We start from the raw sequence: 13,933 nt of genomic DNA, 5'->3' as shown, positions 1-13,933 counted from the left end.
AAGAATAGATAGTTTGGACAATCTTACCAATAATTAAATATGTTTCCAACTTAATATAATTAAAAAATATTATTTTTCAAAGTCATTCCATGTCATAAATATTATATAATAAATGTTCAAATTGGAGATTTCAACCACCACGCATTCAGTACTTATATATAAATATGAGGCTCGCCACTAAAATCAAATTAAACAATTAAAGAAATAAATTTAATTGATGCACTATTAAAATTTTATTTTTTTAGACTATGGAACACCTAATCAAAAATGTTTTTAAGTATTGAGACAAACCAAGGTAGAATTTCATTATTTGAGTTCACTGTAAGGTTCAAGGATTTACAAAAAAATGAAAAAGAATTGAAATCTCAAGTAACATCTATTTATTTGTTGTCACCGAGGTTCAAGGGATCAACCATCTATACGTAAGGTCTCAGCTGACAAGAAATATAACCTTCATAAATTGTGTTTAGGAATAGATGATCAACCTAACAATATTAAGTGAATAGTAAAGTTATTTTGCATCAAAGATGCATCTTGAACACTTTCAACAAAGGTAAAAGGTTCAAATTTCAAATACTATATTATAAGTTTAGGTGTAAAAGTCTCTTTTGATAGCATCTATCTAATTGAAATTCAATACCATATTATAGTTTGAATTTTACTTAATAAATAAAATCACATGTGCATATAGAATATTATATAAAGTATGATTTTCCTACAAAAAATTGATATGCTCGATAGGTTGGAAATTAGTAAAATATATTTACCTTTAAATTATATGAATAAAATACAGAAAAAAATATCAAATTAAAATACATTAAACATGTCAAAAGTTATTCTAAGGACCTTGAAAAGTTCAAATTAAAACATGAAAAGTGTTTTAAAAAACTCTCACTTGATGAAAGGAAAATGTAGTCTAGTAGCAACAAGGATTTGGTTTCTTGGGCTGCAAGTGTTAGTGTAGAAAATGCTAATTTATATTCTCTCATGGAATTTTTATTTTTACAAGATAAGCTTGCTTTATGTGTGTTGGTGATCCGAGATGTAACTCCAAAATACCTAAGGCCTAGTAATCTCTCGAGTGTCAAGGTTGTCAAACCCAAGAAGATTCCCACAAACTTGTCTTTATGCTAGGAAACTAAGGGCCAATGATTAAGATGGGTAAGACCGTCTTTTCTTCTGGCTTTGTAAGACCAAGGTGGGGTTACCTAAGATGCTAGGTTGATGATAAATAGATTAAAGACTCCCATAAAGAAAACTATACCCAAAGTAGAATGTATCTCAATACTAGTGTCATATTTTACCGATGTGCTAGTTTGGATATATAAGGATAAGCATCTTATAAATAGATATCTTTTTGTATGAACATTTGAGATTTCATTTTATAATAACCCCTTGTAATGGAATGCATATTTGAACATGGGTCACTTGAAATATGTTTAATTTTATTTAATTTTCAGTGTGTTCATGTCCATGAGACGGAAAACAAGGGACAAAATGGTGCCTATATCTAGTTGGGCAACAAAGTCTTTGAATTTACATAGAACGTGCAATAACTGGAACCATGATGATACATTAATCAACATACCAAAAAAAGACTATACCATTTGAAATGCATAAGTAAGATAGGTTATACATATACATTCAAAATAGTAATAAATATTTAAAGAATATTAAGTGAAACTTCTTAGTAATACCTAAATATTCTAATGCGCTTCCTTATTATGTTGAACAGATACCATACAATACCATTGCAGGGATTTTATAAACATTCATTACAAATACAATTGCAAATTAGAGAGAATTAACTAAAGTTGATTCTACTTTTAATCATATAAACTATAATGAAGTGCTTATTACAAATTTTGGGTAATACCCAAATTATTACAAATTTATAATATCTCTACCCAAAATAGGAAAACTAAATGTCAAGGATTCACGTGAATATACTTCCTTTGAGGGCTCTGCTACTAGTCTCCTTTGTCCTATCTTGTCCTTTTCTTTTTTGATACATAAATGAGGATTTGTTTTTATGTTATCCATTCGTTGGTCATTAGAATGAATTAGGGCATGAAAATATCAATAAAATCTAACCTTTATGTCATCTATGTGAAGACATCTGAGCTAATCAAATATGATTTGGAAAAAAAATGTGGAATGATAGGATGTCCCTACAAGTCAATAACATTTGGCATTGATGTTTCTTGAGTTTGAGTGCACTACATGAAGAAAATCACTCACAAATATGTGATCTAAGGAATTAAAAAAATAGATAGACATCCATAAACATTTAATGTAATATGGGAACATTTACCTTCAACTTTGAATCCCTAACAAGAACATTTGAATCATATCTGCAACGGCAAAGCATAATAATCTAGTGTTTGAAAGAGTAAAGGGGCATTATTTGTGGTTCAGTATTTTGAAAAATCAATGAATAGTGAGACATTATGACATGGAGAAGCTATGTGATGCAGTAGGAAATCATCATATGGAAGCTAACTAGAAACTTGGTGGGGACATATATGATCTCTCTGATCAGTTATCATTGATTGACCATAAACAGACAACAAGGTAACTAAGTTCATGAAGCATATAAATGAGGGCCAAAACCAATAAAATTTGAGGTACCAACATTGGCTCTAGTTGGGATCTATGTCTTTTGCAAGAATGGTGAGAATCTAGATCTTTGGGTAGCCTATAAATTCAAGAGCCAAAACAATGATCAACACTCAAAATACACAAACCTGTGTGTTGAACACACCACGGGACTTGGAGGGGGTAAATCAATACAGGCCTCAAAATATACTGTTTCTATTTTTTTAACTTCAAAACATAATTAACTTATTATTGCAATTAAGAAACATGAAACAACAAAGCACAAAAAAACATATGAACACCAAATTTACGTGCAATACCCTAAATAGAGAAAAACCACTATGAGAATCACACTCACAAAATGAAATAATTGATTACAATGTTTTAGGCTCAAGGTCAAGGAGCTCTCTGCACCATATAGGACTTGCAAAACTACCAAAAGGAATAAACTTTCTTCTGAAAGGTATAGGAAATTAATGACTTGAAATGAACAAAGATCTCATGATCATGAAATTTTCCTTGAACCATTGTGTCAAGTGACCAATATCATGGCAAACACATCCAACAACAACCACTGTCTCATAACATTGTCACACTGTTCCTTAGTAGGTACATACTCTAATATGACTTCCTTCTCTATAATTATTGTCACCAAGATTGCACCCATGATGCTTAAGTTGAAATCTCAACAGTCTTGCCAAACATGGGATGATTTACAGGCTTGTTGGTTGCCTATGATGGAATCAACCTCCAAAGTGAGCTAGTTCTCTTTGATGAATCTCTTGCAAATGAATTCTCCATGGGAAAAGGGGTATGAAGAATGCTTGAATTGAAACCTATCCTAAGAGGAGGTGATGCACCAAATGTTCTACCTGAGATCTATAACTAACAAACTCAAAAAATAATTCAACAAAATAGACCTGAATCTCTCACAACTCAACTAAACAATAAGATGCATAAATTTTTTTTTAGAAAGGGGTGACCCTAATTCTTTCTTGAAGGAAATCCAACTAGTTTTCACATCTACAAACCATTAAAATCAACTAACACGATTTAAGATCTGCATCTACCATGTATCTCCTTGCGTCAAATTTTGATTAAATGAGACAAATAAAAGGATTTTGAACATAAATAACAGAAATTCATCAAATCATCCATTCAATAACATAATACAAGAAGTATTGAAAAGGAAAGTTGCTATTTTATTAAAAAAAATTAAAGGAATTGTTGCTATTACAAACTCTCAGAAATTGAGATACAATGCCTTCATGCCTTGTTGAAAGAAAAAATGATAGAAAGAAAGGAACTCTTAAGAATGAAAAAAAAAGAGAAAACCTTATAAAAAAGAAGCAAAAGTTCAACTGGAGGTGCGATTGAGATTGAGTTGGACCATGAATGAATAACATGTATTGAGGGTGTTTCTTGTTGATTTGACATTGCCTAAGGTATAAGTTAAGAATTAAATTGGGAAGAGAAGCTTTGATTTTGATTTTGATTTTGAATAAATATTTCTGTTAGGATAGAATGAATAATGTGTATAGAGGGCGTTTCTTGTTGACTTGACATTGTCTAAGGCATAAAATAATGTGTATAGATGGTGTTTCTTGTTGACTTGACATTGTCTAAGGCATAAGATCAGAATTAAATTTGGAAGAGCGACTTTGATTTTGATCATGAAAAAAATAAAAATTTATAGATAAGAAGATCTAAAAGTCATTCATTTTTCAATAATTGTTCATCTCCTATATATTTAATCATCTTTTAATATCTTTAAAAAAATCAATATATGATAACTAAAAGTTCACTAAAATATTTCACATATATCAATTACCATCCACTTGTATATCCAATAGTTAAAATTTGAATATTTAATTAGGAGAGTTGTAAAAAAAATTTGGTAATCATATGAGATGGTTATTTGGGCATTTGGGTTTGTATTGGTTAAAGCATTTATTAGAGGAATATGTAATAGATCAGTTGTACATTTTTTTTTGGTGGTTGTAACGCCCAATTATTGGGGCCTTTATGAATAGATAAGAAAGGAAAAAGGAAAGGGGCTTTTATAATATGGAGCCCCACTTCTAAATGATCATTTTTTGACTTTTATGCATATAATAGATCTTACTCTGTTCATCTCAAATCTCATACAAAGAAACATTCCAAAAAATTGTAAAAATCTGATATAATGTTTGAAAGCTTAAAATAGATGAAAAATAAAATAGAAAGCTACTAGATCCTTTCTCCAAAATAGATCGCAAGTCTCCCTTGTCATTCATGTTCATAGAGATGGAGAAAATTGCTTTTATCAACTTATAAAATAAATGCAAGCTTATATATTGTGTGTTAAAAAAGTTTAAAACATGTCTTGTGCAGATTGTATTATAGATTTTGACCAGGAAATACTCATTTAATCTCATTCAATGTGACCTAGCTAGATGTACGTCTGCATATTATTGATACGGTTATGTTCCTGTCTACTTTGAAGTTAATGTTCAGTGATTACTTGAATTGAACCGTGGAATGCAGGAGAAGGACAAGCACAACAATCTGCAATGGTGTGCAAGAGAGGTGGTGATAGAGGATCACGTGATTGTTCCATCCTTAAGTGTCTCCACTGTAAAAGATCTCAACTTTGTAAACGAGTATACAACCTCTCTAATGACTGCTCCTCCACTTGACCCAAGCAGGCCTCTGTCGGAAGTCCATGTGTTAAATGTTTCTTCTAGAGATGCAGCAGCCAGCCTTGTATTCAGAATCCATCATTCATTAGGAGATTGTGTCTCTATGCTCTCCCTCTTAATAAATTCTACAAGCAAAGCTGCAAATCCTAACGTGTCACAAACCATCTCACAACATAAATCTTCTGACCAGAGATCCACAGGTTTTCTCCAAATTGTTTACAATGTCATTGCAGGGCTTTGGCTCACATTTCTCTGTGTGTTCGACTATATGATCGTTCTGCTATGGAACGGGGACCAGAATTTATTGAAAGAAGCGAGCAGAGCAAAAATTAGTTCAAAGCGTCTGGCTCATGTTACTCTCAACATTGAAGATATTTGCTTGGTCAAAAAGGCCGTTAATGGGGTGGGTGAAAATTTCTCTACTTTTTTTTCAGAATGAATCATAGGCCAATTCATTGAATTTCTTTCTGTTCAGAATGAATCATAGGCTAATTCAATGTGGTCCTGATCATATTGTACTGGTATTTATCGCAGTAGGAAGTTTTCCATTAGTCTTACAGAAAATTTAATGGCACACATTGAATGACGTGATTATGGGAGCACTTTCTGCCGGATTTGTGCGTTATATGAGCAGGCGACAATATGGTAGGTGTGGTAACTATTTTTTTCTGCTTTAAAATCTATCGACAACATTTTTATTATGGAGATTCAAGTTTAACTCAATAGACATATCTAGTGGAATTCTAAATTATGTCTAAAATGGAATTCTAAATTATGATTCTTAATTTTCATAGTTAATTTCTAATATGAAAATGCAAATTAAAATAAATTTCTAAGTATTATCTCTTCATCTTTCATAACTATATTTATTCGTAAATTGATACCCAAATCTACTAGTTATCTAGTACTCAAGCCTAAAATCTGTCACTGGCAGAGAAAATGTCAAGAAGTAGCGATCCAAATGCAAGTGCAGAGCACCATCTTCCATTAAAGATAAGTCTTCGAGCGATGGTTGTAGTAAATATGAGGGGTATCCCGTGCTCAAAGTAATGGATCCAACGCCAAGCTTCTTTTAGGGTTTTTTTCTTTTTAAGATTCGTCTTTGCTTAATGTAGAAAACTTTCATTTGATAGCAATATTAAATATGGGCAGGATCTGGATAGGAACATGAAAAACCCATCAAAATCTATGTGGGGTAATAAACTAGGTTTTTGGATGATTCCTCTTCCGACCTTCCACTATGGAGATCCCCTTCAATACTGCCGTGTTACAACAATGATGTCCAGGCTGAAGAAGTTATCTTTCGAGGTCTCAATGATATACGCCATAACCAAATACATGCCAACTAAGGTGATAATGCTTACGTTCAAATCAACATTTTTTTCTGTCTGAAAGGTTTTTTTGTTATGTACTTCTTATGGCTTTATGACATGTCAATAATTTTGAGGAGGAGAAGAAATTAAAAACTAAAATCGATTTCTAATTTCTGATCGGAAAACCACAAATATTTTTTTGACATTACAGTTGGTGGCGTACATTTCCACTAAACTGGCCGAGAGCACTACATTGGGCATATCCAATGTGATGGGGCCCGTTGAACAGATCCAATACGGTGATAACCCCATTACTCATATTATTCCCACGGCTCACCTTAACTATCGTGTCGGTATTCTCATTCTCTGTTACAAATTGTTTATTCCCAATGATGTTCAGGAGTTATATACAACATTATAAAGTGATTGTTCCCATCTTTATGCAGTCTATTGTGATGCATTTCATAAGCTATGCTGGAAAAGGGAAGCTGGTTGCATTAGTACCGGAAGACGTAATTGCAGACCCACAACAGCTTTGTGAGGATTGTGCAGACGCCCTGCAAGTGATGAAAGAAGCAGCCGCTAAAACAGCTTCACTGAATTTATCTTGAACGGAGCTCTTGTTGTTCACCACCTCTGATTGGAGACTAGTAGGTCAATAAAGATTAATAAAGATATGTACTGGAAATCAAGATATAGGGTGTATTTCTAGGGAGAAGGTTTAGTTGTTTAACATTAATATTACTTTCTATTAAAATGTGTTCATGTTATTGTTTGCATATTAAATGTTATGCAATTATTTCTTTTAAATCTGTTTAATGATTCATTAAACAATATCAAATGAATTAATATTATTGGTTCATTGTATATTTCATATGAAGCAAAATCTAATGTAATTCAATACAAATATAATTTACTTCAGAAAATATAACAAAATGATAATAGAATATTATATTAAAGTGTTTACAATTTTACAAGTGATTTGTCCAAACATAAACAAAGATGACAACATCAATACATATTTTTTATTTAATAAGATTTACACAATCCATTCGAATCTTGTATGTCGTTTCTGGATTTGATTGCGTTGGAAATTTTTACCATCAACGTTTTGCATCACACTCCGTGATTCATCATCAGGATGCAAGAGAGTTCAAGGAGTTGAAAACTGAATTGCAAACCAAGGCATCAATATAGAAAAGGGGGATGAGCACGAGGAACAAGGAAACTAAGGACAAATAATAATTAGAAATTTAAAAAATATAGACAATACCATTCTAAAAAGTAATAATATTTTTCTTGTTGGTTGTTCTTTATTATTACTTTTTAGAATGGTATTGTCTATATTTTTTAAATTTCTTATTATTATTTGTCCTTAGTTTCCTTGTTCCTCGTGCTCATCCCCCTTTTTTATATTGATGCCTTGGTCTACAAAACATTTTTTAACTCCTTGAACTCTCTTGCATCCTGATGATCAATCACAGAGTGTGATTCGAAACGTTGATGCTAAAAATTTCTAATAGAATCAAATCGAGAAACGGGATACAAGATAATACAAAATATACAAGTGTACAACATTCAATCCTTCAATAATTAAACATGTTCTAAATTTGATATAAATAAGAATATTATTTCTCATAACTAGTATGTCTCTCACAAATTCTATATAATAAAAATTTAACATAGAGACTTCAACTATGAAATATTCAATATTTGTAAGATAAATATGCATTCGGAGTTGAAATCAAATTAAATAACATATGCTAAATTTTAAAATTTTAGAACTTGCAAAATTTTACATTATTCAAAGCATTTTTTATGAAAAATTCTTAATTATTTCATCTTTTTCATTCATTTGTCATCTTGATTAATTTAAATTGTTATATATGTATGCTATGGAATGCCTAACCAAAAGTTGTTTATGTGTTGGGATTAACCTAGGTGGTATTTTATTACTTAAAGTTCAAGGGATCAATCAACTATAATATTCCCAATTTGTAATAGTATACAACTTTTATAAATGGTCTCAAGCAAAATAGAATATCAACTTAAGAATGTAAAGTGAATAGTAAAGTTCTTTCACATCAAAATATCTTAAACACTTTAAATAAAGGTAAAAATTTTGACATAATTTAAGGTGTAAATATATTCTAGAAATGTCTATCTAGCACTATTGATGTACATTTGATCCTATTTTTTACTTAATTGAAGTTCAACATCATATTTTACCTTTAATTTTAATTACTTAATAAATATGATTAAATGTGTATCTAGAATATAAGATAGACAATAATATTCATATAAAAAATTTATATGATTGCTAAGCAAGAAGGCGAGACTTGACTATAAAATAAAGTTCAAATTAAAATATATTAAGTTTGTCAAAAATCAATTATAAGGAATTTGAAATGTTCAAATTAAAATAAAATAATTTTTTTGAAAAAATACTCATTTGAAGAAGGGAAAATATTATGCAATAGTCACATAAGGATTTGGCTTCTTGAGCTAAAATCATTGAATTTAACATGTCTAATTTTTGTTTTATTTTCATGAAATTCTTTTTTTGATCTACCATTGATGGTGTATCATTATTGTGCATTTTCCCAATAAAATTATAAAAATAAATTCAATGTTAAGAATAAATATTACTCGACATGTACAATAAAAACATGAAAGGTTTGCAAAATTACCAAAAATATTGGAATGAAGATAGTAAAAAGAAATTAGAGGATTTTTTTTCAAGAATACATAGTTTTAACACAAAATCTTATGCAAATACATATTCAAAAAAAAAAAAAATATTACTCTACTTAAAGCAACTTATCTATTTAGCTATATATCATCTTTGCAATCAAGATGATAAACTATAATGTTACCATAATAAATATACCAGTTTGTGTTTAAATGATGATAAATTTTGTATTGATTAATTAAATCTTTTTTGAAACTTTTATTCAAATTTATAAAAGACTATGTGTTAGGGTCTTCTATGACATATCATTGGTAATTGTTTATTGGGTTATAATATTTGAATGTTATATTATTGGTATACTAAAGTCTTATAATGTGTATCATTTATGTTTTTTTCTAAGGAAATATACAAGTTTATTGTATATTATTTCAAATGATGATGTATTTACATGAAAATAAAAAATTAGCTTTAAGAGTTCATTGAATTAGATTTTTTTTTAAATTCATTATTTTCATGTATATGATATGTCTTGTGTTTGTAAATCATGATTTCACTTTGATATAGAGGCAAATGGAAAATATTTAAATATATTTTTTCCATCATAATTGATAATATTTGCATTTTTATATAACGCACTTTCATCAAAATGAAACTTCTTGTCAATAAAATAATTGTCAACAATTTTAAGCTTTCATAAGAAGGAGAAGTTTGCCTTTGGTTATTATTTTTTAATATTAATGTAAGCAATGTGGAAGTATGAAGTATGGAGTATGCATTATAATGGCTAAATATTTAGCCAAAGTATGAGGGATACCTTGAAGATAAAATGTCTAATATTTTTTGCATTATTGTAGTTGTTAAATTTACTATTAGTAGAAAGATATACATTTAAAACATGTTTGTATTAGAAGGGGAAAAATGATCCAACTATTACATAAGAATTTGGCATCCTAAATACAAGTTGATTAAATCTTTCAATTGTATTTATATTTGAATTGTTTTCTCTAATCTATAATCGTATATTAAAATAAGATTTTTAAATTAATTCATTAAGTTTTATTTGTATTTAAGATTTCTTTCTTTTATTTCTAACAAATGTCTCTAAGTTTGGTTTCTCAAATTCATGTGATAATATGAACATTATTGATTTCTAGGGTATATAAATTATACTAAAATATGTTTTGTATATGAATTTTAATATATTGTCATATGTGAGTTAATTCACTACCCAAAAAAATCACTATCTTCCATATCTTGAAAGATCAAAGAATTTTTATTACTTAATAAAAAAATTACCTTTTGGTTCAAAGCCCTCTTTTTTATTTTGACAATATAAGTGTCTAAAATATTAAAATAATAATTTCTAAAGATGAATATTTGAGATTATAACTTTTAAACTTGAGCACAAGCTTGGAACATGGGGTTTTTTTTGGGAAAGAAGTTGGGTCCACATGCAACACATGGCACACTAGCTAACATGGAATATTTCTTTTTTTTGAAATAATAAGATTTGATTCTACCATAACTTTAGTGCAATAGTGCACTCAAAGATGACTTTAAACACCACCTTAATGAAATAATGCACACAAGAACATCACATGACATCACATCATGATGCAATGTCACACATGGAAGAATTTCAGCTACAAAACATTTCACTAGGTTTTAGGAAGAACAAAAGGTAAAAACAATCAGTATAGAAATTATTTGATCACATTAGTGTATTGGAGAATATTACATTTGTAGTTAAGTTTTTAGTGAGATTACATTAAATAAAATAAATGTTAGTATCTAAATAGATAGATTAGTTGATAAATTATTCCTGTAAGGTGGTTGTTAATGGTTGAGCATAGGAATTCAATGCTTTATACGCATTTGCAGCCTTGAAATAATCGATTTGAATCTATTGAATATTAGATTATGTTCTGACTTTTCCCTTGGGCACTCTAATATGGTCTCAGAGCATTAAGAATGGTGGAATCGCTAACAGCGTGGGGTTTCAGAGTTTGTTGCGTTGAAAAGTTTGCTTCGATGCTGAAATGGTAAGAGGGTTTGATCTGGTGCGAATGGAATGCATAAGTCTGTTTCTAGTGTGAAAGGTGTGGATGCATTGAACACACAGGTGACTACCATTTTGCTAGGCGTGGCAATTTTATGTGTTTTCTCCATGTACAAAGTGGCAACAATAAGTAAGGCACATGAGCTAATCTCTCTTCTTCTTTTTTCAAGTTTGAAATGCTACATTGAATTTTCTAGAGGTGTAATTTCTATGTTGACCTAAAGAAATAAGACTTATTCATATTGTTTCTATGAAGATTGAAAGATTTATAAGTTGAAGCTTGGGGAGCATCTTTTCTTAAAAACACTAAAAAACGAGGACAAATTTTGTGACAAAAATGATAAAGTACTAGTAAATTTTGTCCCATAATCAGATTTGTAAGAAGTTTATTTAACATGGTGGGTGGTGGAATTGGTAGAAAATTGCTTAACACTTCATAAATAAAAGAATACGTTTATTTGGAGTACATATAGTTAAATTATTATAAGGGTGTTTTAGTAGTTGAAATCAATAGATTTTCCCATGGACATATATCACATGGCTACTTCATTTAATGCTGGTATACTTGATACCATCAATGCCACTCTTGATAAAACTTTTGAAGGATTGAGTGCTCGCTATAGTGGGTAAGGTCTAAGAACAAAATATATAGGAGGTTGGAGACAATGGACATGGGATATTTTTTATCATCTCAAGCTAGCTTCTCACTTAGAGATGATTATTTCATGAGAAGTGCATATTTGTGTCCCTGAAGAAAAGAGGAGACTTAGCATTATGTGTCCCTTTAAGGAGAAAAGGGGGGAATTTCTTGTGGGTGCACTTGGTATTCACATTTTGTTTGGTGATATGTACAACACTTGAAGAGGCATTAGACACACTCAGATGAGATGTGGACTTTTGGAGGAAAGTTGTCTCATGTGCAGACATTTGGTTGGTGATTTGTACAATAGAGGAGGGATTGTTACCATTGCACTTGGGGAGGCATTAGACACACTCAAAGGAGATGTAGAATTTCAGAGGAAAGGTGTCTCATATGTAGCACTAGAGGAGGCATTAGGCACACTTAGAGGAGATGTGGAATTTTTGAGAAAATGTGTTTCATTATGCATGGAGGTTGGGAACACATTAATATTCTCTAGTGTTGTACAAATGATTGTAGGTTCTACAGTCAGGAGATAATCACACAACCCAAACACATACATCCACACAACACACAAGGGAAAAGACTTGCACCCACACTAATCATGTAGCTTATACATGATGTCAAAAAAATTAAACTAAAACCCAATATAGAAAGAAATGCAACATCTCTTAGGTGCTAGCCAAGATAAATAGGGGTGAGATATTAGAGGTCAAGAGAGAGAGTATCATGTGTAGCATGAAAGTATGACTCACACAGAATCAAGTAGTCATCTCCAAAAGATGAGACTCGATCATACCAAATCAAAGTCCCATGGACAACCAAGTTTCTTGATGTAGGTGCATCCCTAGTTCTTGGCAATCTTGCATCAACCAAAAATATTTCTTTTCAGTTTGTTTTCTGTTTTGAAGTTGCAACATTTCTTTTTACATTTTCTTGCATTTTCTCACTAGATCTTGAGGACCTATATTTTCTTTATGAACATGATCATCTTCCTTAATCCTAAAATATGGAGCATTTGGATCATTTTCCGCCAAGTTATCGCTTCTGAATTCTGAGACAATTGTTTGGCTAAGAACACCAGAACCGCTTGGACCTATTTTCTAGTAGTGAATCTTACGGATCCTTTATGTAGTTTGTGGAGCCCCAGATCGTTGATTCCAATGTTCTTTGGCCTGTGGCCGACCTTCCCTCTTATCTACACTTCATCCTTTGGATTTTCCAGAGGAATCTCTTTGGCGGGGGCCGACCTAGTGGTTTTGCATGTTTCATCATGTTCATCGATTGTTGATTCTTCTTGGGCTGGCTGAATCCCTCTAGAACATATAAATCAATGTAATTAAGAATCATAATCCATGAGATAGAACATAGAAGACATATCTTAAGATTTAGAGGTTTGGAGTTTACCATTTCTATAATTGAGCATGTATGTCTTAGGTCAGTGAGTCGAATCTTGTAATCTAGATATTACTAGTTATTTGTAATTAGTTCTTATGATCTAATTCATTTAGTTATGCATTGCCTTCAGCATATTCTCTTTTTCCATTGTGTTTACTCTTTCTTCCCAGTTCGAATTGATCTCTTTGAGGTCCCTCCTAACCGGTAACTACACCAAGTGGTATCAGAGCGAGATTTCATTCCAGAGATTGTGTTGTCCTAATTTTTTTTTTTGTGCGGGGTGGAGGATTGTGGATTCGACCTGTAGCTACAAAGGGCTGGTGTGAAGATGACACAAAGAGGATATAGGAATGGTGGAGCGTGTGGGAATGCAGACCCTGTTGTGCTGGAAATGTTGAGAGGAATTGCAACCCGATTAGAAGCTATTGAGATAGCCCAGAGAAGAGGTTGGCATATTGAAGATGTGAGTGAAGATGAGGAAGAAGAATCACCAGAAAAACAAGTAGCAAACCCATCGATGATCGATTCACATGAAGAAAGGTTCTTGAGGGT

At 31.2% G+C, this 13,933-nt stretch overlaps 1 protein-coding gene across 1 annotated transcript; it reads left to right on the top strand.

Moving 5' to 3' along the window:
• The first annotated feature begins 5,118 nt into the window (after nucleotides 1-5,118).
• Nucleotides 5,119-7,203, top strand: LOC131034247 (wax ester synthase/diacylglycerol acyltransferase 4-like). Its single transcript, XM_059217249.1, has 4 exons — nucleotides 5,119-5,682; nucleotides 6,432-6,629; nucleotides 6,804-6,941; nucleotides 7,039-7,203. The coding sequence occupies exons 1-4, from the start codon at nucleotides 5,119-5,121 to the stop codon at nucleotides 7,201-7,203; spliced, it is 1,065 nt and encodes a 354-aa protein (XP_059073232.1).
• Nucleotides 7,204-13,933: the final 6,730 nt, after the last annotated feature.

Source organism: Cryptomeria japonica, chromosome 3, assembly GCF_030272615.1.
Source record: "Cryptomeria japonica chromosome 3, Sugi_1.0, whole genome shotgun sequence".
Lineage (NCBI taxonomy): Eukaryota > Viridiplantae > Streptophyta > Pinopsida > Cupressales > Cupressaceae > Cryptomeria > Cryptomeria japonica.
Note: the sequence above shows the minus strand (reverse complement) of the source record. Positions and strands in the feature narration are given on the sequence as shown.